The sequence below is a fragment of the Punica granatum genome, chromosome 1 (genome assembly GCF_007655135.1).
Source record: "Punica granatum isolate Tunisia-2019 chromosome 1, ASM765513v2, whole genome shotgun sequence".
In the NCBI taxonomy this organism is placed as follows: domain Eukaryota; kingdom Viridiplantae; phylum Streptophyta; class Magnoliopsida; order Myrtales; family Lythraceae; genus Punica; species Punica granatum.
The window spans coordinates 54,661,845-54,687,817 of NC_045127.1; the positions used below are offsets into that span (position 1 = coordinate 54,661,845).

The following is a 25,973-nucleotide window of genomic DNA, read 5'->3' on the forward strand; positions in this document are numbered from 1 at the left end:
AGTCAAGACAAATATCGACTGTTGCTCGTAATGGAGGCGACCAGGACGAGTTGCCGTTTCTTCGAGGAAAACACGCTGAAGGGCGGAGGAGAAGCTGTGATCGGTCCAGCTGGTGGCCAACGTTTAAACAATAGATACCAAAACTGTATTGAAGATGATTATCTCGATTTTGAAGATGAGACGATGAGGTTTGATGACGATCTCAATGCTGAAATCAATTTTGATCATTCGAGAACAAGCATCGTGGAGGTGGTCCGGCCACAAATCAGTTATTCACCACCGAAATCAGAAGAGCGCGATCCATTAATACGTGATGAGTCCTCCGCACTCTCCTCTAGTGAGTTTGCTCGGTGCAGGAAATACGTCAATTCGGTGAGGACCCCGGTGGAAAATCTTGCGCAGTGGAAGACAATCAAGGCGAAAGAAGTGCAGACCCCAGCGGAGAATTTTGTGCAGCGGAAGACAATCAAGGCCATGTCTTTTGGTGAACGTCTCCAAAGCAAGTGATATGTCAGCCGTTCGCGACGTACCACTCCACTTGGGCTTTGCTTGCTCGCTTTTATTCCGTTAACGGCGATATTATGCGCATGGATTTGCTTCTTGTGATCATTAATCCCCACTTGGATTGTTCACTGTCGTTTTCTTTTTCAACCATAAATTAGCATGGAAGTCTTGATAGCCCTTTTGGAGTTCTGTATTTGTTTGGTTGAGTGAAGTGATTGATTATTATAAATTTACTCGTGCAATTTAATGAACTATAATTGCTGACCACTTTGATGGTTAATGACCCGAAATATATAATATTTAACAGCTGCAGCAAAAGACACACCTTCCCATCAAAAGGAGATATGTCAATTGGCTTTCATCCTAAACCCAACAACATCATATTCCCAAACGAATGGTTCCCAAGCAATGGAATCTCCTTTGGACTTGTCAAAGACAATCCCACAATTCAATCCCCATGAAGATGGATTGGGTCTTTGACTCCTTTGGGTATGTTGGGAACACAAACGTACGAGAGCTTTGGGGCTCTTTGTGTAACCCAATGAGCTCAGATACATTGCACACACGAAAAAAACAAAAACAAAAACAAAAAAAAGAATTGACATTTAATTATATTTTTTTTTTGACACAACTAAAATTAAAGTAATCTTTTGCAATTGGGCGTCCCCAACTTGCTCAAAGTATAGTAGAAGTATCCTTACCAGAAGAGACCCATATCTCATATCCCTGACCACCTCCTTCCCTCCAGCCAGAGCTATGCTATCCATGCCCATTGATTCTCTGAATTGGGACTCTCGGGGACCCTTTAATTTGCTTCCCCACATTCTTGGAATTTGGGAGAACATGACCCTTTACTTACTAAATCCATATTCTTTTATTCCCGTTTTGGTCAGCAAGCAAAAGATTATGCCTCGAGATATTTGCACACTCGTGTCCGGTTGCAAGATTCTCGTAACCATTTATGACCCGTTTTCTCGTGTCTAGTAGTATAATGCATTCGATATACAATTTGGGTTAAAGCCCTATGAAGATTTTTTGATGAATAATAGGTATATATATCGATGATCGGTCTATTTAAGAAACAAGATTTGGATTAAAGCCCTATGAAATATGAAGATTCGGATGAAAAATAGGTAAGATATCGATGATGGGTCTATTTAAGAAACTGATGTGATGTATTGTCGTGTGTGTGATATTGGACATATGACTACTTTTGATTAGTTATTTCCCTCTAAAATTGAAATTAAACCTACTTTTATTATTCTTTGCTTTTTTTATTCCTTTATTTTTTTTTGGGAAAATGTTTCAAGAGGTAGGTAGCTAAGGAATATTACATTGATTTCTGGGGTTATCTTCACGTGATGAAAGTACTTTGCTAGCAAAAGTTAATACATTTGATAGTGGATACAAAAATAAAATTCTCCAATTAAGGCTTATAGCTCATTGTCATCTCTTCAAACGCATCACTATATCAGTTAGTCGATTCTCTTCCTCAGTAACCTATAACACTATGATTCTCGATTAAGATCGCTTTCAGAGATATATACAGGCATACATATTTCGAACTTCAAATTATGTCACAATTGCATGTTAATCTATCACCAAAAAAAAAAAGTTAAAGGATTTTACATTGATTGCTCCCTGAGAAGGGAAAACATTGTCTAATGTTAAACTTAATGAATCAAATCGCATTTCATAAGATATATGTATGAAATTGCTTATAAAAAAAGGTATGAAATTGCATTCTTCTATTTTCCCAAATAAACATTCTTCAAAAGCAGTCAACTTGTTATTTCTTTATCCTCCTTTTGAATTAAATACGTCCCCAACTTGTGGTTTATTTCATTCGAGAGGACAAAATCATTATCTAAGAAAACCCATACCTCTTCAAATTTTTTTTATATTTCTTGCTTGATCTGTCCACCTCATTTTTACAAGACCAATCAAAGCACCAACCACTAGCTTGTGAGGAGCAAAAATTTCTTACTCCGCCTTTCATTTGAAAAATAACAATAAAAAGGAAAAAAAATTAATTATCAGAATTGCCAAATATTGAAAATATAATTTAATTTAGATCCAAGAATCAGTCATTATTAATTAAGAAAAGGGATTAAATAAAAAATTGATTAAGAGGAGTAGCTGGTACGCAACGCATCGGCTGAATATATATGTTTGGAGATCCCGCGACTGATCCTGTCCGATTCGGACCACTGCACGATGCCGGATTTCCTGGCAGAGGGATGACAAATCACAAGGCTACAGGCCCCACATTTTTATTCCCTCCCTCTCTGATCATCATAATTAGGTGCATTGAACGGCCCTGATCATGACGTAAGTTGGTCTTCTCCATTGTCTTAGGGCTAGCTAGGTTGCACCGTACCATAGTATCTAGTACCTACACTCCTAAATTTACGAGAAATATTTTGGTTATGTTATCTACCCCACAACACACTATTAATATCGCAACAAATGTATGAATTGAGTGTAAGTTACATGCATATCAATTCTTAGAAAGGATAAGCTAGCGTTAACGATCATTTGAAGAGATCACAAAATCCTCATTTCATTCGATATATCTTTGGCAGTTACCATACATTTTTCGTATCAATTCGAGCACTGGCCGCTTACACGTACCAATCATTTTTGTCGAATTAATTAAGGTGATCTTAGATCTCACAATTGATCAAGTTGATCGATGGTTGGTCAAGAGCAGCAAGTTATCATCATGGATAAGTAGCGATCGGAGAAGCTTCCTAAAAAATCCGAAAGTGGCTGTTCACTGTAACTAAATCCTCCCTCGTGCGTCAATTGTACTGGTCACGAAGTATTTTTAGTAGGTTTTTAACATTTGTATTTGCAACAACAGTTCGCCCATGTGAAATTTTGTTCATCGACTGTAATATACATCGTCATTTAGAGGTTGCGAGTTTCGATATGATTTGCGAGTGTGTTTTTCGACATGAAAAATTATGCTTTTAGTCATGTAATTGTAGTCGCTTTTCTGTTTCGTCCTATTTCTATTTTTATCTTTTACCTTTTACAATTTTTTTGTTTTCATCATTTCGTCACTTTAACCGTTAACATTGCAATGTGGAATATGATTACATTTCACGTATTTAAACATGAACCCATACCCTCATCTAAAAAAAAGAGAAAAATTTGAATGATCCTACCTCATAATGATGCGGTGAGGAAGAACCAATAAAATTGCTTCAATTAAAAAAACTTACCATAATTAATCGAATTATTAGCACTTACTATTTAATTTATTACAATTTAATTAGTATTTTCTTACACCACGTAACAATGTAGGATCACCGAATAATCCCTCAAAGAAAAGGAAATTCCAACAAGTGGGTATTAATAAAAGAAAGAAATACGCCTGCAGAAAAAATAAAAGAAAGAAATATGAAAAATAAAATTCTTCTTTCTTCATCCTCCTTCTTGTCGATGAACATAACAAAGAAAGTGCTGAGAATAACTTCCCAACTAAAGTTTATGACATCAAGTTATAAAGAAGACAACCACAATAGCAACATCTAGGGTGTGTTTGTTTTCTGAAAAATATTCAACTCAACTCAATTTATCTTCAATTCAACATCACAATCATTACTATTTTTATTTTTTTAATTTTTTTAACCATTCAATTCAATTTTTAATATTAAATTCTCTCACCTATTCATTACTTTTTCACAATTCAACCACACAATCATTATTTTCTCTCAATTATTTATTACTTTTTCACACTTTTTCTCATAATTCAACCATACAATCATTACAAACCAATTAAAATCAAAACTCAACTCAACTCAACTCTCAATCCAAACGCACTCCTAGTGTTCCTTGCTAATTCTCCGATGCTCGAGGGTATCGAGGTCTAGCTCCCTCCTCTAGAATCGCTGCCAAGACCCTATAACTCCCACTTTCTCAAATTAATTAAATAAAAAACTTTAATTAATGTCAAGTTGAATGTCTACTGTTCTAATTCTCTATGTTACTAATGTTGCGTTTGATTTTAAAGTAGGATTTTAAAATTAGATTTTGATTTTGAAAAAATGTGGTATAAATTGGGTCCATTCTTTTACTTTGTTATTTTATTTTGTTGTGGAAAAAAGTAGTATAAATAAAACCCACTCTATAACTTTGTATGTGTTATTTTGTTTTGTTGTCGATAGAATTAGGTTAAAATTGTGACTTTAAAATCATATTCCCAAACCAAAACAAGCCATAAAAAAATCTCAAATTTATATGCTAGCTAGCTAGCTAATTGTTGCGAGAAAACCCTCATCTTGCGGTTTCCATATCTTTTCTTTTTTGGGCTTCGATTGTTTTTTTCATCCTCTCATTTCCCGAAGAATTGTTCATTGACAATTCAAAATCTTTGCATCAACCTGCCTCTCTCCTAGTTCCAGAAGGCCTAGTCCCTCCTTCCGATTCGTTTGGGTTTGGTTTTGAGTCCCGAATATAATTGATCAATCTTGAATGATTTCGGAGTTTTCTCTTCTCTTTTTGTGTGTTTCTGATTGATCTCGCAACCAATTAATCAAAAGTGCGACGATTGAAATTCCTCTTCCCCCTTCCTTTTATGCAGATTAGATTTCTCATAGGTGTGCTAATTGTTCTAATAATTTCTACGAATATCTTCTTTTTTATTTTATAAATATTACTATATATATAATTCCTATATATTCATCTATTAATTTTCTTTCCTCGCCTTTGAGATGATGTGGCGTCTTTCTATCGAATTGGGCATCTAATCATATTTCACATTGGCGAAATTAATAATTAAGGTGACAGAAGAACGAAAACAGAAAAATTGTAAAAGATAAAGGATAAAAATAGAAATAAAACTAAAAATAAGATGAAAAAAAAGAGTCAATAAACCTACCGAGCTAAAAGTTTTTTTTTTTTCGTTTTCGATATTATTGGAAGCAACCTTTTCAGTGAAAAGGAAGTATTTTGAACAACATGGAATTGGAATCTTTTATTTTACTAATTAATTAATCTTATTCTGTTCTCAAAGTGGGAGCAAGAGAGATCTCTCCCTCTATATATTCTCAACGAATTCCCACACAACTCTCTTGTTTCTCTCTTCTCGCTCCAAAGCTCATCGGTCCAATCCTCCCGACAGAAGTCCGACGCGGCGACAAAAAGGTAGAGGGTTTCTCTGGTCACGTTGCTGCCGGGGACGGCGAGCTGTTATGGTCGGAGAGGGAATATTTGTGAACGGCAAGCTGAGCAAGGCAACAACGTTAAACACAAGCATGAGCTCGGGGACGGTTCTGGTGCTGGCGGTCGTAGCGGCATTTATGGTGGTGATGCCGCTGATACTGCCGCCTCTGCCACCGCCGCCGCTGCTTCTGCTCTTCTTCCCGGTCGGCATCATGGTCGCCCTCATGTTCTTGGCCTTCTCTCCCGCCGAGGGCGTCCTGAACACCGTCGTTTAGGAAGATCAGAGAGATGAAGACGTTGAGAGTAGAGTCCTGCCTTGTGATGCAACTTCTTCATTCTTGGTCTCTGCTTTGTCATTGCTGCGTGCTAGACTCTATAATGGGCTGTGTAGTAGTAATAGTATCACACGAGACAATTGTAGCCCCATTTTTGGGATTTCGCGAGGTCGAAAAACTTTTTGGTAAACATGCGTAAATACGGATCAGAGTTCTAATAGTATAAATACCATGCGTCAGTTGAGCCGAGATAATACCGGTAGTCTCTTTTCTTTTTTCGAAAGTAATGGGGATTCTATCATTATTTTAAACTAATACAAGGTAAAATTCTCGAGAGAATAGATGACAAGAACAGTAATATCAAGATGGGTCCTCCAGTATCATGACAAGGGAAAATACGCGCGAAAAGAATCGCATCGTATGAGAACGATACGATTGCATTAATGTAATATGAATGAATTCTCCGTTACCCCCATTAAGTCATCACGGGTTTGATTCAAATTGGAAACGACCATATTCCTCTCCTCGCCATATGGTCATGAGTCCGAAATTTTGATGGCTTGCTTGAACCGAGTGATGTAGATTAGTCGTTAGATCATAATAAGCACAGCACGAAATGATAGTCAATGGGCCAATACCATATTGATGGGGCGAGGGTAGTGGTCACAGTAAATATAAGGTATGGGCTTAAGTGGCAGTGGGCTTTAGATGAAGCAAGCCTAAGCCCAACTGATCATACTGAACGTCGATGTGATTTTCCCTACCTTGGCTAGTAGAAGAAAAAAACTCGGTAGGAAACTCTGAAGAATCCATAGAATCCCACATTGTGATGATGCGGCAATATGATCGATAGTCATACGCGGTCACGTCACAATTGGCGGTCGCCAAGTCCTGACACTGAGGTGACCGATGCTGTGGTGCCGGATAGTGCTTGGAAATTTCGAATCCATCCCTCTCTTGCTCATACAAAATTTTTCCGATACCTGTCGTTCGTGGCTTGCCCTGCAGTGTTTCATATTCATAGCCTTTGGAGACATGTTGGTCTCAATACATACATGTTCCGTAAGCCATATGTCCCAATTACAATTACAAACAGATCAACATGGCATGTACCGGAGCACAGCGCAGAACTCATGCCAGTTCAATCATCAATTCGGCCCGATCTGCTTGAATCATCTACACAGAAAATAAACAAAAATATCAATAGTCGTAGTAGTTCTGGAACTACAAGGATGATCGTACTGTCACATAGTATAGGTATGAGCTCGTCGATAACTACACTTGGTGATTAAATTAGCTCGCTTGCTTATTACATGGATTCTCCATCTCTAAATCCATGGATACTATGGAGTGATAAAATTTGAGGTCATATAAAGACCCTTTTTCAATTTCTTCCAATTCTCAAGGAAGAATCAATCCCTTTCCCACTGCCACCACCAGCGAGAAGCCTAGCAATCTCCAACTGAGTGTTAGCAATGATCTCAGTCCTCTTGAGGTCCATCTCCCCTCTCTTGGTTTCGGCCTCGATCCTCATCCTCTCCACCTCCTTCATTGTCTCCATCCTCGACTGCTCCGACCTCACGATGGCCTCTGCTAGCCACCTGATGCTATCTGCAATCTCCCACTCCTCAGAACTTCCCTTCTTCCTCCCCCCGGCCGCCACCATCTTTTTCTTCTTCCTCTTCATCATCTTCAGCTTCTTGGACTTCAGCCCCTGATTCTCATGGCTGTAGAGAGCCGGTGTGCTGCTGTCCGTCTCAATCGGGTTCTTGTCGGACACTTGATCCGACACTTTCGTTCCAGCCCCATCTTCCTGTCCATATAACAATTTGATAGAATTAAGTTGAGAGTAGTTTTCCCGGAAAATCAAGATCTCCTAATATCGGCTTAAAAGTGCCTCGGAAACTTCTTGAGCGCTCAACCTCAAACGATCATGTACAAGTCTGACTAGGCAATTAATCCTGAAATTTCCAGAGCTAGGAATAAACAAATACGTACACTAAGACTAAACTTCCTAGGAAATAGACGGGGCAAAATTCTCTTATTCCGCCCCCTTCTGATCGCAAAAAAATAAGCCGGCTTTATTAAGTCACCTTACTAAGGGCTGGTGCAGTGGAGTATTAGACGTTAAAGAAAGTAACAATAGTACAAGTATGTACTGACCTTAGCAGCCACTCTATCGACTCCGTTTGATCCAAGTGAATTTTGTGCCACTCCTGGAGGAGGGACGGGAGCAGGAGCGGCAGCTGGAGCTGGAGGCGGCGGGGGCGGGGCCGGGGGCGGGGGTGGCGGTGGCTCCAAGAGTGCGAAGGTTGGGTTAATGATCGGAAGCTGAGACGCCGGCGGTTGTTGGGGTGGAGGGAGTGTGGCAGCGTTTCCTCGTAATAGCATGTCGAGACGCTGATACAGAGGCCAAGAGGAGGGGTCGGGGGCGGCTGATTCCGACCGATACCGCTTCTTCATGGACTCGATCTTGTTCTTGCACTGGGTTTGGGTCTTGTGGGACTTGGTGCAATTGGCCCGCGACGACACGAACCGCGCCACGTCTTCCCAGTCATGACCCTTAAGCTTGGCCCGGTTCCTGAGGACCCACTTGGCCTCGTACGCCTCGAGAAGCGTCGAGACTGCCCCTTCGCTCCACTCATCCCTCTTCAGCCGGTCACCGCCTCCGCTGCTGCCTCCCGCTCCTGAAATTAGCGCTGGAGATCTCCTTGGGGACTCTTCCTTGGGGAGGAGAGATGGGTTATGCTGATGATGAGCAGCTGGGGTAGTACTAGTGTCTTTTTCCATCTCTCCCCATGCTAAGGTTGTTCTGTTGTTGTTTCTTTACTGACTTTCCTCGGTGGATAGCTGCTAACATCTAAACAACACTAAGCCAAAAAAAAAAAAAAAACCGAATCAAAAGGCAACGAGAAAAAGTTAGAGTGGAGGAAGAGAGAGGGAGTGGAGGGAGAGAATGAGACAACCACTAGCATTAGAAAAGGCAGCATGGAAAAAAGACAGAGGCTATTGGGATTTAGTGGCCAACCAAGGGGCAGGATAGAGAACCACTAGCATTACTCGATATACATATATATATATATATATATAAAAGATGATTTACCTTAAAAGAAAAAAAAAATGAATAACAAAAAGAGTGAAAGAAAATATCTTCTCATTGCGAGGGGGAAAAATGGAAAGGTCAATAATCATAGGCATTCTCCACTTAATGTGCATCGATAGTGCCGTTTACGGATTGCAAGTCAGTCGAGACTCAAGAGCATCCCCCCTACGTCAATGTACACAAGGATATGCTTTCTTAAGATGGTTTTATAAATAAAGCAGATAAAAGAGTCAAATAAGAGCATGTCCACCGTGTTATCCACGGTAACCTTTTATTTTCTTCTAAAAATTTCCGATATTCCTTGTTTATAATCAACGTGATTACTATGGTGGATGCTCCACCATCAAAAATAGGAATCCTCGGAGACTGTTGGAATTGTAGAAGATTACCTGCAATGAATGAAAGGGGCAATTGTTAGCATAGTAACATAGTCTAGTCTTTGGCTGTTAGCGTTGATATGAAGCCAATCAACGAAGAAATCCAACTCCACCTCCACCTCCACCTCCATCTCCATCTCCACCACCACCTGTGACGGTGGAGGGTGGGGCAGTCACGTGGGTCTGCCTCCCACTCCCATTTCCATTTCCAATTCCAATCCCAAATTCAAAGTTCCAATTCCATCACCAAAAGAAATTCTACAAATCTAACCCTTGACCGTCCCTCAGGCCCCTTGCCTAAAGCTTTCCATCTCTTAGCTTTTTTGCCTTTGTATACCTTTTTGTGCAAGCCTTGGTGCGTCCATCACCATTCATTCACCTAATTGCCTCACTTTAGAATCAAATGACTTTCTCAACTAGCAATAACCTTAAATGAATGGTAATACCTCAAAATGCTAAGCCACATTTAATATAAACCTTCAACTAATTCTGACCTTCCTACGAATCCTTCAAAACAAGATGTTTCAATTCGTCAAGCTAGCTCTTTTTACGCTTTGCCCCGACAGATTATATTATCCTCTCCACACTGAATCATCAAAGGCCAGCTCATCATCAATTTAGAAAGGTTCAAATCAAATGACTAAATAGGTGGGTGTGCACTAAAATTAAAAAAAAAAAAACAAAATCAAAATGATATAAAGCGCTAGAAGGAGGGCTTGAACCTCCGACCTTGTGGTTAACAGCCACACGCTCTAGCCAACTGAGCTATTCCAGCTGTTGAGACTGAGACCTGCATAGATGTATTTATATCAGTGAGACCCACAAACTAAACCTTCAAAAACAACCATACAATGATGATTGAAGGGTTCCATAAACTACCGATTGCTGTAAATTTTAAACAAAGGAGGAAAAATAAAAAAGTAATATCGATCTTGCAAAAAGATGATTTCGCACGCCAGGCCCTCATCATCTGCCTAATAATCGAGCACCGAACAGAACAACTGGAAATTAGGAAAGGAAAGAAGAAAAGCAGAAAAAGGCCAAGGGAGGTGAAAAAGGTCTGAGATAGAGAGCCCCAGATGATGAAGATGAAAGGAGAGGCTCAAAGTTTGTTGAAAAAGAAACGAGGAAAAACCAAATAAAAGGCAGTCAAGCTTTAATTGGACGACAATGGCGTATAAAAGATTAAAGACGGACATAGTACTTTTGTTGTCTTAGTATTGTGTGGAAGCCAAATGCTGACAAAACTTAGACCAGGTAAAGTGATCATGGTTTCCACTCCTCGTGGGGTCTGATTGTAAGTATGATTGATTGAATCAAATAAGATATTTTGTGATAAATGTAAATTACCTATAAAATTGGACTTCTCTGCAATAAAAGAAAGAAAAAAAAAGGAAAATTAGTAATCTTTGTGAAAGATTAAAGATAGACCTTTAATAAGTGATTGGGACAGCAAACAGCACCAAATGCCTTAAATGACAATCCCACAAGTGGAGATTCAATTATCCTAAAGAAATTCTCCTCCCTCTTTTTCATCATTGAGTTGAGCCAAATCATGTATCGACTCATCATGTGTAGCTGTGATACAAACGTGTTGTAAACGGCCAGTTCTTGTTGTCCGACGCAGTTGTGTTGTCGTGGTCAAGATAAAATTGGTGTCCGCAACATACGCACAACTTTGGTAACTGCATAAGGAATGACCCAGATAGGTATCAATATCAGGACTTGCCAACTCGAGTAAAATAAGATATAAAGACATTCAAGGAAGAAAGTGTGGAAGAGCCAAGAACGATGAAACTGATTCAATCATATGATGACTTATTAAAAGCACGTGGGGCAGGCAATTCTAGAGATAGGTCATAGCAAGAACAGCCATCACGCTTAATATGAGTTGAAACAGAGCCTTCAATGGTACAATCCGTAACCCGTCCATTTCAATTTATGTAGTAGCTCAACATGATATTCATCTTCTCATCACTTACAAAACAGAGGTACACACAAAGAGAGAGGGAGGGAGAGAGCACCTCGTGACAGTGAGCTCCAGTTCTCAAATGGAGAAGTGCCTCCTCCACTCAGGTCATAAGAGGTTCGGAGAAGGGACCTCAATAGCATTTCGCCAAGTTGATTTGCACAATTGAAGTCATCGGGTGAACGGGGACAACTAAAGTAACATTGGAAGTGAAGGGATGCGTCCCTCGAATGCAAAAACCAAGAAGTTCGATTTTATGGACACCATTTTTCAGTTGAAGAAGACTTCAAGATGCAAAACAGAATTCAGGCTTCAGCTTCCACATAAAGGTTATTAGTAGTATTTCCGCACAGAAGAAAGACATGCTGATCATTTTCATTAGAATTGCTGCACATTTCCCACATTATACGGAAGGATAACATGGTTCACTTTCAATCGTTATCTTTGAAGTGTACAGGCAAATCATCAGACTGATTAACGACGAGTAGTAACACTAAAACAGCTAAATGAAGCAGCGTAATCAGAACTCTTTATCACGAGATTTAAACAATAGGTAGACACTGCATTCGACGAATGGAAGCATCTTAGACCTACTGTAACTCAAATGAGAAATCCCCCTCCATGAAATTTCACATCGACCACTAAGTAAAATATGCGTATTACCTTCTTTCTGGTTTGGGGGGAAGGGGGGCCGGGGCCAGGTTGTTGGGGTTTGGACATAAGAATCTATCACTATGTCCGGAAGAGCATCAAGTAGTGCTCTAGAAAGTCTGGAATATATTCCTACCACACTCTCGCGCACATCATTAGCCGCTATCGACAACCATTCTGCATGAGCTTCAACAATTCCGTGCCACTAACCTATTTTTTCATGTAGCCACTACAATCTCCTCCAACGAAGTTATCCCTTTTCGACTTCTTATCTTGCTGGAACAGACATCTTTAATCTACGCTAAAATTACCAACCAAAGGGTCTACCAAAAACTAATAGCATTCATAAGCAAACACTGAAAAAAATGAGACGAAGGTAAGGTGAGTAACATTCTGATTTCAAGGGTTAGCATATATACAACATAAGTGAAAAAAATGCACTAATTGAATAATCTAACAATCTCAGACCAAGAAAACTATATAAAGAGAGGAAGAACAAAACAATTCTATAGGATGGATTCCCTTTTCACAAATACAATAGAATTACAACTAAGGCAAACATGTATTGGCAATAAAGCATTCCAATTCAAGAAGATTGGCGGAGCAAGTACTCGAACCTCCTCGGCGAATCTCGGAACAGATTCCCGCTGCTCCCTCCGCTTCCGCCGCCACTGCCAAGGGCATTAGAATCAATCAGGCCCAGCAGGGCAGCCGCCTTGCTCTTCCCTTTCGTGGTCCCATGTTCAGCCACATCAGTGATCCCATCAACCACTCCGAGCCCCATTACTCGGATGTCATCCACCACCCTCTCCCCCCCAGACCTCGCAAGGTTGAGAAGAGCAGCGACCGCATTCTCCTTTATCCTCATGCTCGATCCCGTCGAGAAGTCGAGCAGATCCACCAGGACGCTGATACCGGAGACATTCCGGAAGGCCTCCACGCTCTCATCGCACCCGGCAATCTGAGCGACCACTGCGGTGGCGTCCTCCACGATCCCGACCCTCCCGTCCTTGAGGATGAGGCCAAAGAGAGGCCCGGCGGCGCCGAGGTGGATAATGGTGGGGCGGTTGAGGGGATATAGGGAGACCCCAAAGAGGGCCTTTAGCGCGTCCTTGATGGACCGAGGAGGTGAGGTGGGGCTGCGGATTATGTCGATAAGCGCGTAGATGATGTCACGCTTGGCACCTATAATGGGGCGGTAGGAGTCGACAATGAGGAGGCTATGGAGGGTGGCGGCGGCGGACTGTACGGCGGCTGGGGAGGTGGAGGTGGAGGAGTGGTTGTGGAGGACGTGGGCGAGGGCGTCGAAGAGGCCGCGGGTGGACATGAGAGCCTCCCTGGAGGAGATGGAGAGGTTGAGAAGGGTAGCGGCGGCGTTCTCCTGGGCCTCGTGGGAAGAGGAGTAGAGGGTCTCGGCGAGGTAAGGGATGGCTCCGGCGTCGGCGAAGAGGGGGCGGCTGTCGGCGTCTTGCTTGGAGATGAGACGCAGCTCGCAGAGGGCCTCTGTCCGTGTCTGTTCGGAGACAGAGCTCAGCTTCGTCACCAGGGACTTCGCCGTCCTACGCTTCACCTCCATCGTCAAACCTATACTCCTTCTTCTCCTCCTCCTCCTCCTTCTACCCAGCAACCGATGCTCAAATTCAGCTTCAATCACCCCTTGGCAACCAGGGAAATAGACAATTCAGAGATCGAGAGAGAAGCACGAAAGGGACCTTTGCTTTCCCACTTGGTGGGCAAAGAAGAGACTGGAAGGAGATTAGTCAAAAGGGCGATCGACCTAATCCCCGATCTCCATCTCATCAAGCTTTTGACTGCCGAAACGCTTAAACTACGCCATTTTTGCAGCTGACCCCGTCCACATACAATACTATTTCTTTTCTTCTTCTTCTTTTTCTTTCCCTTTTTTAATGGAGGTTCAGTTTTTCCTTTTTTAATTTTCCCGATTACAAGCGAAATCAGGACCGTGTCAAGAAATAATTAAACGCAACTTGGTTTCATAATAGGATTTTAAAATCAGATTTTGATTTTGATTTTGAGTGGTATAAATGGGGCTCACCTTTGACTTTGTATATGTTATGTTGTTTTGTTGTGGAAAAAAGTGATATAAATGGGGCGCACTCTTTGACTTTGTATGAGTTATTTTGTTTTGTAGTGGATAGAGTTAAAGTTAGAATTGTGATTCTAAAATACCATCTTAAAACCAAACATGCCATTAAAATCTCTTGATTATTATTTTAATTTTTTTTATGTTTTAATTATTAGTTATGTCATTATCCGATCAGGAAATTATTTGTGTTTTATCTTCTGCTTGGGCTTTTTTACTATCTTTTACCACTGTCCAAGTAAGAACCAATAACGATTTATTTCTATTTTACTAAGTAAGAGATGATAAGATATGAATTCATTTCATGATTAAGATGTTAAAGTTTAGCATGAATGAAGGAATTATGGACGATTGGAATTATGGACCTAAGGAACCTCTCCGCCCGCCCAGTCTTCACTATGGCTGGTAGCAGGTCCCGATCGAGGCTTTAGGAGGCTGATCTGCAGCGTAATGTGCTGATTTTCTTAGGTGATTATTCATTTTGTATTTGCCCTTGTGATTAGCCTAGGAGATTCCAACTATTGTCTTGATTTTACAATTTTTCCTGAATATTTTTCCCCGTATGCCTTTCTAAGTAATAAATGAAATTATCGTTACTATTGAGAAAAAAAAAGAAGGAATTATGGACAGACTTATCCCCAAAAAAATTTGGTGTGTTTGGTTTTAGAGTTGAGTTAAGTTAAATTTTGATTTTAATTGAGTTGTAATGATTATATTGTTGAATTATAAGAAAAAGTGTGAAAAAAGTAATGAATAATTGAGAGAATTTAGTATTAAAAATTGAATTGAATGGTTAAAAAAAATTAAAGAAAAAGAAAAAATTAATAATTTTAAAAATCGACCCTGAAACCAAACGGGTAATAGACGTACAGCCGATGGTTTGTTATCGGGCCTTGAGGCGGGTGGCGTATTACTAAGAGCGGCCCGGTCCAATAACAATCCATAACACAGCCTTTATTTATAGATCATGAAAACCGTTAGCAAACCGAACTCCACCAAATTAATCAAATATATCCCCCATAGGCCACACCCATAGGAAGGAAGTCTATCAATGGGATTAGTACAGCAATAAAACAGCAGCAAGCTATAGGAAATGAAGCCGAATAGATTAGCAATTTTGCCACACCAAAGCCCAATTGAAAGCTCAGAATGATAAAATTCTAATGGGATCAGGAGCAGAGCTGCCGGGCCAACCCAAGGCGAGAGTTGGGCACGTCGAAGAGCACTCGGTGGTTCTGCTGCTGCATGTTGGCGATCACGTTCAGCACTGAGTTCAGCTTGTCCGGGGATGCTGCCATGGCCAGGCAGGTTGTGCTCCCAGCCGTGCTGTGGATGAGCAGGTTGTCCGGGGGCAGCGTCATGTTCAACCCCTTGAACATGAACGTCACTGTCGGCGGGGTGATCGGGCCGGAGTAGCAGGTGTCGAATCCCCCGAGAGTTGTGATGGGCGCCTTCCTTACCCGCTTACGGAACTCGTTCCTCACAGCTTCGTATGCCGGTCGCACTAGCCGGGTGAAAACCGTGCCTGATTTCAAATCCACGAGAACTTTTATGTCAGCACGGTATTGGTATTGGAATGCAAAGTGTGGAATATTTGAAACATACCGGAGTCGAATATGGTTCCGGCTCCAGTGGTCGGGTTGAACGCCAAGGCGCTCGGGGGAATGTCGACGACTTTCCGGCCAACTCGGATCCCGATCATGTTGACGTAGTAGAGGGAAGACCGACTCGGGTTCTTCAGCAGCGGGGTGGACTTGATCTTCGGCGGCTGCCCGACCGGACCGAGCCTCAAGGACCCAGAGAAGTTGAGGGACCTGAAGCTGGGCAGGCAGTAGGAGAAGGTCGACTTGTAGATGTTCTCCGTCTGGGCCAGGAGCGAGAGCGGGCCTCGGCCCAGGCCCAGTAGGCCCTGCGGCGGGACCGAGCTGCCGGTGGTCTTCTGGATGCAGGCAAATGTGTAGCCGGGGATCGGGTCAGCGGCGAGCTTCAGCGTGTCCTGTGAGAGGTTGAACGCCACCGTGGAGCTGCCATAGGTTGTGTTGAAGTTGCACGCGCCGCTGTTGCAGGTGTGGCCAGGTACCTGAAACAGTCACGTGCGTCCAAGTGGGGTTCAGTCATATTTACTGCTCTCTGTCTGGGGACTTTGTCCTCGTACAATTATAATTGCTGCGGAGCGCTGCCTAGTTTATGTAGTCCCACGCGCACCGGTGGCGAGTGCAATCGCAGCAATCACGGGAGTAGGGGTACTGATGTACAATGATTGAATAGGCTACTTTTGGCGCATGACCTGACGATTTTTTATTTATTTATCTATTTTGTGAAACCACGAAATGACATCCACTAAGTCTTATCTATCATGGGGCATATCATATGTCATACGCCATAAGCTAATAAAAATTTTCCACTTTAGGATAGTCTCGTGACCATCTTATCATTACCACAAGATGCTAACTTACGAAACATTGCAAAATCCTCCCATCAAAAACTTAGTATCACAATAAAAAAGAGTAACACAATACTATACGCTCTCGGCTGACAACTAAGATGTATAAGTTCAATACTCAGTATGACTATTTGTACTCTTTATTAGTTATTAGTATATCTCTCATTCATTGTACTACGTTCATGTGCCTCCATCACAACCGAAAAAATTCAGCATCACAAATCTAGTACTGGTCTTTTTTTTTTTGGCATGCGATGATATCCGAAAAGTCCAGTGAATCTCGACAAATCAAGTTGAATCGGATCAACCTATTAAGGGATAAAACTCTCATAGTATAGATTTTCACCATCAACAAGACTCGACAAGTAGTTTATTTCTGTTAATTAGGAGTGCAATTAAATTAAGTAATTATGAAATAATATTTAACTAACTTAATCAAAGATGGTGTAGGTGATACAACCTTGCTAATAACCAAGAGGTTTCATAATCGATATTCGTGGTCAGATTATTTGTGCTTATTTATTTAATTGTTAAGATTTTTATTTTATTATGTTACAACTCATGACTTTCTCTTTTCTTTTGTGACCATATATATATATATAAGATGCAATGGACCAACAATGCAAATGATATACGTAGTTTTGTACCAGTTTGCACTGAGGGGATGAGCAGCCGAGGGACTTGAAGGTGGTGGACTTGGTGGAGGCGAGCACGGTGGAGGAGCAGCCGACGCAGCCGGAGCAAGGCACCCAGGCGACATCGTTGCTGGTGTCCATGGTCATGAGCAGCGTCTTTGGCGGAGTCCCCACCTTGGCCCTCACGACGTAGGTCGGGCTCTGCACGGCCTGCTGCCGCCCTGAGGCAATGGGGACAACCGACTTCCCGGCCACGAGGCTGGACAGGAACCCGAGTCGGGCCACGTCCTTCTGCTGCATTTCGAGGATGGAGTCCTCCCACGAGAGGTGGCCCTTGGGCCTGAAGGGTGAGCAGGGGCTGAAGGTGTGGAACACCCTGAGGGTTGAGCCATCATCGGCATGATCATTTTCGGGGTCACATAGGGTTGCAGCTGGGGTAGGGTTTTTGGCTCCTTGGGAAGGAGAGCTGAGAAGGAGGAAGAAGATGATAAGAAGGACGCAGTTGCAGGCTGCAGGGAGGAAAGAGGATTGTGGGGTTGCCCTTGTCGTCGTCGTCATGGCTTCAGCTTATTGCTTTGGGGTGTTGTGGACAGGTGGGATGTGTCGTCTCACATGAGTATTTATAGAGGCATGGGCCATGGCAGCAACGCAATGCATGCCCCGATGATCTGTCTATTATTTCGATTCTTGGATTGGACCGTTTGTTACTATGGAATTATATGACCCAAAAACGATTGAGATGATATATATGACATTACAATATATATATACATGTGTGTGATCACCATCTAATATCATATAAACTGCTAATTATGGAACCGAGTAGTGTTGCATATCTCGACAGCCTCTTTGGTTGGACATGTGAGTTACCGGATCGTGTTCATCGTCGGCATGTCTCAGAAATTATATATTGTTCGGATATACGATAGTGCTGCATATAAACGATGAAGGACACATGTAGTGTACACAACAAGATAAATAAGAAAGACAGAATGTTTTATGTATTTTTGTGTCTAGTAAATGAATGATATTATAGTACTGCCGATGGGGTGGGGGAAAGTTGGGCATGCGTGGACTGTGTAAGTGGGGAAGGGGAACAGACCAAAGTGACCCTCTAAAGGGATCATTATATATATATGTATGTATGTATGTATGTATGTATGTATAGCCTTTACTTTGCATGCTAGCTCCATATATGAGTTGCATATAGTGCCCGTTCATTCATCCATTCACTGCATCTTGATCGATATCTCGGCTCAGCATCGGGATGGGTATCTTTTCCATCATTCTTGCTTAATGAATAAAGAACTAATTACCTCTCATTTATTTATTTTTTACATAATATATATTTATATGTGCACTCTTTCTTAGTGAGGTGATTGTGTTGATTAAGATCAGGGGAATATTCTTTTTTCTTTTCATCTCTCACAGGGTGCTCGTACCTTATTATTATGGCGAAAAAGAAAAAATAAATGAACCACTAAAGGGAACTCGAATGATTGCATCATATTATATAGTTTTCTTTTTCTTGAGATAGTATTATATAGAAATCATTTTTTTTGTATTATTATATATAGGCTTTGATAAATCTGAAAGTGAGATAAAAAAAAAAAGAAAAAGAATGTCGTGTATAGTTTCCACATCTCAGTCAATGGAAATGTCATAGTGACTTGGATGCTGACCATAATAACTAAAATCTTGATTTGATCAGAATCCAATATGCATGCCCTGCCTGTCTATAGCTGCAATTATTATTATTATTATTATTATTATTATAGTTTATGTGAAGAGAGAATTATAACTTGATGTCTGTTTATGTTTGTTGATACACGTGAAATTTTACGATTCTTGATTCAAACCCGAAACTGAGATCTCGATCTTCTTCGCACCACCCGCTCTGTCCCTTTCTCTTAGATTATATATACCACCGAGACGCACGTAGATGTTCAATTCAGAGGATGGGAGAAAGCATGTTCACTTTCTTGTATAAGATCAGCCTCTGGTTTCTGTTTGGCTCTTATATATATATATATATATATACACACAAAAAGGGGAAGAATTCTTCTGTTCCTTAGTTACTAATCAATTAATAGTACTAATAAAAATAAATAATGATATCTTGAATTCTATGGGGGTGTTGTGCTCTTTGATTCATTCATATATACCTTTGTCTATTTGCTGGCAACTCCACATGGTCAGATGGAAATGGCATGTGATTTTTCCACTGTTCTCACAACTCATCAGGTTAGCCCATTGCCCAACTGCGATGCTTTCACGGAAGAGGGGGAAGAAAAAAAAAAGGCCAGCGACTGCTGGTTCCATACACACTTTTAACCCAGAATTCACCCATTAGTAAATAATTAATATTTAAAATATTTAATTAACTCGAAATAATAAGTTGCACGTATTTTGGAATATAGCACAAGTTCACGTGCATGGAGTTAATAAAAAAGGGAGCAGGTGAGAGCTTGAGCGATAAAAAAAATGCATAGTAAGAAGCATATTCTCATCACATATACATATAGATAGATAGGTATATCGTATATATGTCACTTAAAGATACAATATGCGTTGTCGGTGGATGGATGTCGCTGAAGAAGAAGACACTTTTTTCTTCCCAATGTTTGAAAAGCAATAGCGACAGAACTTAACAGTAAAGAACAGAAGGCGAAGTGTGAACAAGAAAGTCGTGGTTGGGGCAAATTTTTTGCAGACATGTCCTTTATTCACTTCACCGCTGAAAAGGGGGTAAAAAAAAAAAAAAGATATGTCAGGAGCATCTTTTGTAACGTTTTGGTTGCGAGAGAAATTTATAAGTCTGGTAAATACATAAAAGAAGGAACATAATAAACTATAGAAAATCGTAATGCTAATAAACGAACGTGAAATGACTTTTTTTTGTAGTACCAGATTAAGACGTATATCGATCATTACAATGCACCCCTTTATCTTCAATCTTTTCGACTTTCTTTTATGAATATCTTTCATCTTTTTTCCTCACTTGCTCTGCTGTTACCATCTCATTTAATTTAGTTTTGTCATCTTTAAAGATATAAGATATAGGACAAATTGTCACGGGCAGCTTTTTATCTCTCTATTATCTTTTTCAATAGAAAGTTTTCCTCCTTTCCTTCCCTCCCGTCAGTGTCACGGCAGTGAAGTGACCTTGGACATTTCGCAGCAAATTTAATTAGCTCCTATAGGACACATTATTATAGGTAAGGATTAACGAAGGATCAAGATTCGCATCGGCCATTCTAGAAGAAAGGAAACAAACATCGAGGATGTCGTTGAACAGAGTAAAGGGTTAGAGGACAATAATGCAAAAGAAAATGCAGCTGGCAGAAGCCGTTCAGATGCAGCGGACCAGCGAGGAACGAACAGCGGGTTTGCCGACAAAGCCGTTGAGGCCGATAACCAAAATCACCAGAGATGATTTTGATGAATGATGATTGATGGCCAATCCAAAAAGAAGAAAGTTCAAACAGTTGCTCCAGAAGAGAGGGACCGCACCCCAATTATTTTTCCGTGGGCCTTTTGTTGTACTAGTCCCAGACGACTGGGACTTGCGTGCTCGTGCCGGTGATCGTTCTCCCGACCTTTACCACTAATCGGCCCAACCGCTTCCCGCTTTCTTTCACCATGCGGCACTAATCTCTCAGTTTAGATTTAGATGCACGCAGTGTTGTTACCAGCAGAGAATATATACTATGGCAATGAATTAGAGGTGCGCTGTGCTGGCAAACTTCACATGAGCAGAGTGTTAAGTCGTTAGCCTGTCCAATCGGCTTCCCGTAACTCAGCAAGGACGTTGCTGTCTGTCGAACTACTTGACACAACCAAAGACGAAGGACTAGACCATTCATAGGAAGGAGCATTACGAGGGGAAGCTTCTTTTCTTTGGTTTGCCATTCAAGTTCACGGGATATAACCCCCTGCTTATGTACCTTCTTCTGCTTTTTACTTCTCTTCCTCTGATCCGTGAAAGCAAAGGAGTCCTCTTGGAGAAGGATGGAAGAGAAGAAACCAGATATGTACGAACGTTATTATTTCCAAATATCTTTTCTCTTTCCTTTTTTTCTTTTTAAATATATTTTTTTCTCAGGATACACCCAAAATTTGTATACAAGCCATCATCCTGAACATCTAAGGAAAGTGAAGAAAGGAAAAGAGATTAGTCCCCCAAAAAATGACAGGTCCCATGGACTTATCTCATTCACAGCAAGTGATCCCTATTCGGTATTCCAATTCGGAATGTTAGCAGTCGCTTCATTCACCATCTTTACAAGGGTCACCTGCAAACATAAAAGGAGCATATGAGCAAACAGCGGTCAACAAGTTAGTTTCCAGCGATATGCATCACGTGGTTCGAATCTGATACTTACCACACTTTCCGGAACTCCAGGCGGGGGCAATGAGAGGTTTCTTGGTGGAGGTCCCCGTAGATATGACCGCTTGTCAAATCTCCACTCGCCAATCTTCCCATATGTGAGCTCCCCCTAGAACAAGCCCAACAGCCATTAACTCAGAAATACAACACAATCGGGTCTAGGAAAGGATACAGTTTATGAAAATCCATCACAAAGAGTTCTTCAGAGTCTAAACTTGATCTGACCAGTCAAACAGACAATAATCAGACCTTCATGTTATAGTCACACCCGTAAGTGTAATGAATTATGAACTTATCCTTCGTCTCCAAATCCCACGGAGGCTGAAAAATTACAAAATAAATGCACAAATAAATAAATAAAATAAAACTGATAAGGAAGAGATTGGAACCCCGATTATTATGAAAAATAAGATGTATGGGAATCGGATATATATGTGAGACCTGTAACATGAAGTCTTTACGGAGAACATGCTGCACTCCATGCAAAGCTGATGCTACAGCGTACGCATACCTTAGTTGGACAAACAAAAGAGAAAAGAGAACCTTGTTAAGATCAAAGCTTATATCCTATCTTACATATTTTATCTCAGAATTATTATTCTGAGGTTCTTAATGTCATACATTTCTAGGACCCATCCAAACGCTTTGTCGGTCTCTGGATCCTCCTTCATCTTCAAGGATACATTCATCCATGTCGGAGCAATCTTTTTCAAAAGATCCTGAATGATAGAATTCATATGTTCATGAAAGGAACATGCTTAATTTAGAATACAATAATTGAGTTTCCAAGATATGTTCATATTTTAGATACAGGAGAATATTCACCTTCTTGATAATTACTGGGGAGTTTCCAATTGGGTCGATGTTAGTCACAGGACCCATCTCCTCGGGATAAAACTTTCTTACGATCTTCTCATTCTGATCAGGCTTGATGTAGAAGAAAGGAAATGCAGCAGGATATCCTGTATGAGCCAGGTTGGGCACAGGTCTAACAAATATGTGATCAGGCTCTGCCATGAGTATATATCTGCATCACCCACAAAATTATAAGGAATTCAGGAAATGATTAATCCTGCTACTATGCGAAGTTTAACTAATCTATGTTCTTTCTTTTTCTTTTCTTTTCTCTTTTTTTTTTCCTCTTTCTAATTCCACAGAAACTCACTCTTCCTCAATTGTAGCCTTCTCCAGCCACTGCACAAATGCCCATGGTCTATTTAAGACGATATATCCCTGTTTAAAAACAAAGAAGCAAACAATTATGGAGTTATACCAATATTGATCAGAAATATTTGACCATCATCATGGAATACAAGGCAAAAGAATTTTAGGCTCTGTTTGGGAACGGAGTTTAATTTTAGAATCATGATTTTGATTTTAACTCTACCCACTACACAACAAAAACACACGTTTCCCAAATCAAATTTATAATACAATCTCATTTGTCATTTTCCAGAATCAAAATCAAAATCAAAATCAAACTCTGTTTCCAAACGCACCCTTATAGTTTAGGACTTCACTGCAAGTCCATGACAGATCCAAACTATTCGTTCCTTCTATGAAATAATATTCCTAATTTGCCAGTTATCTTACAGACCATTCCCAGGAATGGCTACAAAAACTGAACATCTAAAGAAAGCCATAGTTATGAGTGTGATTTCTTCTCACCACAATATCTGAATATTATTTGCCCACCTGCTAAAAAGGATGCAGGGTGATAGCTTCTGCTTTAAACATGTAATTGTAATTATTTGTAGTCACAAACTGAACAATTGCCAAGCTAGCAGATTCGCTAAAACATTTTTTTTCCTTTTAGCATCTAAAATCTTCAAGTGCAAGAAACACAGCTATTTTAGAGTAAATCCACAACTGTATATCCAAAATGTACTGTATCTCAAGACCTACCCGATCAAGGCCTGCTGGAAGAGGATCAACCACCATTGTAGGAATCTCATCCATCAAGTTATCAGGACTCCCTGAATGCAAAATTCGAGTGAATCCTCCCATTTCAGACCCAGGCAAATCCTTCTGCTGCTTATACCAGTAATACATAATGCGGCACTGCCACTTGCTGTAAGGGGCGTCAGTTGCTGTTAGGGCAATATGAAAAGGCAATTTAGCATTTCTCGGTTTCTTTACATTGTCCGGCATCTCAATAATGGGGTCCGATACTAATAGACCATCTGATTCATCACCAGCCCCTCTCCCAACCACTCGGTTGTGCATTATCATGGTTAGCAAGTTATAAGTCGCGAAGCAAAACCCACAAGCTAAGAGAACCAGTAGTAATGGGGATGCCCTTGCCATGGTTTTCCTACCAATCATTGTTTTAAGGAACAAATGAAAAGGCTTAAGCTTCTCCACATTCCAAAACTTCCATTAAGTTTTCCAGCCCTGCAGCCAAAGCCAGAACAAAGTGGACATGTCAAACGTATGAAATAGTTTCTAACAATTCACATAACGTGTACAGAATTAAGTCAGAAATATAATTTGATTTAGATTTCATGAGGATGAGAGATTTATAAGAGCTCAAACACCTAAAAAGGAATACCAAACAGATGAGACAAACTTCATTGTGTTAGACCCAACATATAATGTGCAATTCATCAAGTTACATGAACTTCTACGGGACCTATGAATGCAGTGGGAAAAATGAAACACGCTTTCGGATGAGGAAAAGATTGTGTATTGTAACATGTAGTTGTATTTCATCGGATAGTCCTTAAAGCCCATACATTTGATGATATAAGAGGATAATTTAGTAACCATCTATCTCAGCCATCTGGCAAATATCATGGGGAGAACCCAATCATAAAAACCGCAAAATATTGCCACTATATACCCTGAAGGTCACGTACCAGGAAATGGATCATGCATTGCCACATGAACGTTACACTGGCTGTGCATAATTAATGCTAGATCAGCTTCAAAATCAAAGGTAAAAGCATCCCTTTGTAGTTTAATGGTAATTTTCTCAGAGTAGTTATCAGCAACAAAAAAATTTTAACCACGAAAATTTCTCAGGAGTCCCCTGGACCAACTCTAGGAGAAGTCCCTGCTGCTCTCAAAGCCCAACCCCAGATAAGATAATCCGCATCTCAACATACCCACATTCTTTGAGATCTTATATAAGAGCTAAACTACATAAACACGAGCTGTCTAGTGAAATGAATGACCTTATGTCTAATTCAAGTCAACCTCAGAAAGTTAACAGCTCAGCAATCTAAGGTAAATGTCCAGCTGAAAGTATCATGATTATCGGATCACTGACTCGAGAAAGCTTCGGTTATCGATACACCCTTTGACGGCAGAATAAATCCTACAAAACGATGCAAGTAAAAACGATGACAGAAAGCAATTGAGCAGAGCCATTGCATGATTTACCTCGGAGAGGTTTGATTTGCCACCAGCATTCGAGCTCCGCAGAGCAATCCGGACAAGGGAGCAAGCAATCGGCAAAAGGGTCGAGCCCAGGAATGCACCAATTGATCAAAGTCAAAGCCGAGTGAGAATTCTGCCAGGGATATCACAGATGACAGTCGCAAGATCGAGGCTAGATAAAGAGATTCAAATGGAGAACTGGGTCAACCCATGCAGGAACCAAGTTGGCACTAAAGAAATGGGTGAAATCCAGCAAACCAAGAAGAAATACACCACAGCTCAATCGCAGCAGAACACAAGTGACAGATAGACAGACACACCTGAGCTCTGAGGGATCGATAATGGGAAGACGAAAGCCCAGATTACAGACAATGACATGCGAAATCGAAAGAGAGAAACGGGGGGAGGAGGAGATTGCTGTCTTGACTCTCTGGTTCTTTGGATCCGAAACTTCGTCGGGGAGGCAAACTGCAAAAGCAGCTCTTTTTGTTCGTTCACTCTCTGCGTGTCCGTCTTCCCCGAGTCACCGCGATCGACGGGGCCTTATATATTCCAGCAATTTCATTTATTTATTTTTCCCAAAAGAGGAAATAATAAAATATAACAAAGATCGTAAAAGGAAAAGAATAATTACTCTTTTTTTTCATTCTATTTCACCATTTTTTTTGGGTGAAATGGGCAGTAGCCCAAATGAATTAAAGAAAATAATTAGACAGTACAATAGTGAGGTAAGATGGCTCTTATAATATCATCAAATAATAAAAATCGAGCCTAGATGGGTAGAGATTTAATCTATGGAGCCCAATAGGAAACGATAATACATAGTTTGCCAATCAATCCGCATATCTGTTCCATTCCCTGAAGACATGCTCCACGATCACTGTCTAATTTCGTTGGATCATACGACGAATATCCTTTCCAACAGAGGCGGAGCCAATGAAGGAGCAAGGGGGCAATTGCCTCCCCTGA

General features: G+C 40.8%; 4 protein-coding genes and 1 non-coding gene across 6 annotated transcripts; all 5 read right to left on the bottom strand.

The window, feature by feature from the left end:
- Positions 1 to 7,128: 7,128 nt before the first annotated feature.
- On the bottom strand, positions 7,129 to 8,987 carry LOC116208770 (trihelix transcription factor ASIL1). Its single transcript, XM_031542329.1, has 2 exons — positions 8,115 to 8,987; positions 7,129 to 7,764 (listed from the first exon to the last, which is right to left on the bottom strand). Exons 1-2 carry the CDS (start codon positions 8,739 to 8,741, stop codon positions 7,336 to 7,338), a joined length of 1,056 nt encoding a protein of 351 aa, XP_031398189.1. The 5' UTR covers positions 8,742 to 8,987; the 3' UTR covers positions 7,129 to 7,335.
- Positions 8,988 to 10,132: 1,145 nt separating this feature from the next.
- On the bottom strand, positions 10,133 to 10,206 carry TRNAN-GUU. Its single transcript has one exon. It is a non-coding gene; the product is annotated as a tRNA-Asn (tRNA).
- Positions 10,207 to 12,417: 2,211 nt separating this feature from the next.
- On the bottom strand, positions 12,418 to 13,940 carry LOC116208778 (U-box domain-containing protein 1). Its single transcript, XM_031542341.1, has one exon. It carries the CDS (start codon positions 13,625 to 13,627, stop codon positions 12,638 to 12,640), a length of 990 nt encoding a protein of 329 aa, XP_031398201.1. The 5' UTR covers positions 13,628 to 13,940; the 3' UTR covers positions 12,418 to 12,637.
- A 1,148-nt stretch (positions 13,941 to 15,088) lies between these two features.
- Positions 15,089 to 17,838, bottom strand: LOC116192485 (aspartyl protease AED3-like). The gene is made up of 3 exons (XM_031521044.1): positions 17,246 to 17,838; positions 15,761 to 16,235; positions 15,089 to 15,680 (listed from the first exon to the last, which is right to left on the bottom strand). The coding sequence occupies exons 1-3, from the start codon at positions 17,789 to 17,791 to the stop codon at positions 15,325 to 15,327; spliced, it is 1,377 nt and encodes a 458-aa protein (XP_031376904.1). The 5' UTR covers positions 17,792 to 17,838; the 3' UTR covers positions 15,089 to 15,324.
- Positions 17,839 to 21,261: 3,423 nt separating this feature from the next.
- Positions 21,262 to 25,537, bottom strand: LOC116193028 (hydroxyproline O-arabinosyltransferase 3). 2 transcript variants are annotated; one of them, XM_031521754.1, is made up of 10 exons: positions 25,325 to 25,537; positions 25,008 to 25,176; positions 23,529 to 24,017; positions 22,789 to 22,856; positions 22,449 to 22,650; positions 22,245 to 22,342; positions 22,065 to 22,134; positions 21,873 to 21,944; positions 21,619 to 21,732; positions 21,262 to 21,528 (listed from the first exon to the last, which is right to left on the bottom strand). In XM_031521754.1, exons 3-10 carry the CDS (start codon positions 23,946 to 23,948, stop codon positions 21,466 to 21,468), a joined length of 1,107 nt encoding a protein of 368 aa, XP_031377614.1. In that variant the 5' UTR covers positions 23,949 to 24,017; positions 25,008 to 25,176; positions 25,325 to 25,537; the 3' UTR covers positions 21,262 to 21,465. The 2 variants fall into 2 exon arrangements, with proteins under 2 accessions (XP_031377614.1, XP_031377615.1); XM_031521755.1 differs by having other exon boundaries at positions 21,334 to 21,528; positions 25,008 to 25,137.
- Between the last annotated feature and the right edge of the window lie 436 nt (positions 25,538 to 25,973).

Coding starts and splice junctions, on each gene's coding strand:
- LOC116208770 (XM_031542329.1), bottom strand. CDS start 8,741: ATGGAAAAAGACACTAGTACTACCCCAGCTGCTCATCATCAGCATAAC. Junction 7,765..8,114: donor TCGATAGAGTGGCTGCTAAG/GTCAGTACATAC, acceptor TTATATGGACAG/GAAGATGGGGCTGGAACGAA.
- LOC116208778 (XM_031542341.1), bottom strand. CDS start 13,627: ATGGAGGTGAAGCGTAGGACGGCGAAGTCCCTGGTGACGAAGCTGAGC.
- LOC116192485 (XM_031521044.1), bottom strand. CDS start 17,791: ATGACGACGACGACAAGGGCAACCCCACAATCCTCTTTCCTCCCTGCA. Junction 16,236..17,245: donor CATCCCCTCAGTGCAAACTG/GTACAAAACTAC, acceptor TGACTGTTTCAG/GTACCTGGCCACACCTGCAA. Junction 15,681..15,760: donor CGGAACCATATTCGACTCCG/GTATGTTTCAAA, acceptor ATTTGAAATCAG/GCACGGTTTTCACCCGGCTA.
- LOC116193028 (XM_031521754.1), bottom strand. CDS start 23,948: ATGATTGGTAGGAAAACCATGGCAAGGGCATCCCCATTACTACTGGTT. Junction 22,343..22,448: donor CCCCAGTAATTATCAAGAAG/GTGAATATTCTC, acceptor TCTATCATTCAG/GATCTTTTGAAAAAGATTGC. Junction 22,135..22,244: donor TTTGGATGGGTCCTAGAAAT/GTATGACATTAA, acceptor TGTCCAACTAAG/GTATGCGTACGCTGTAGCAT.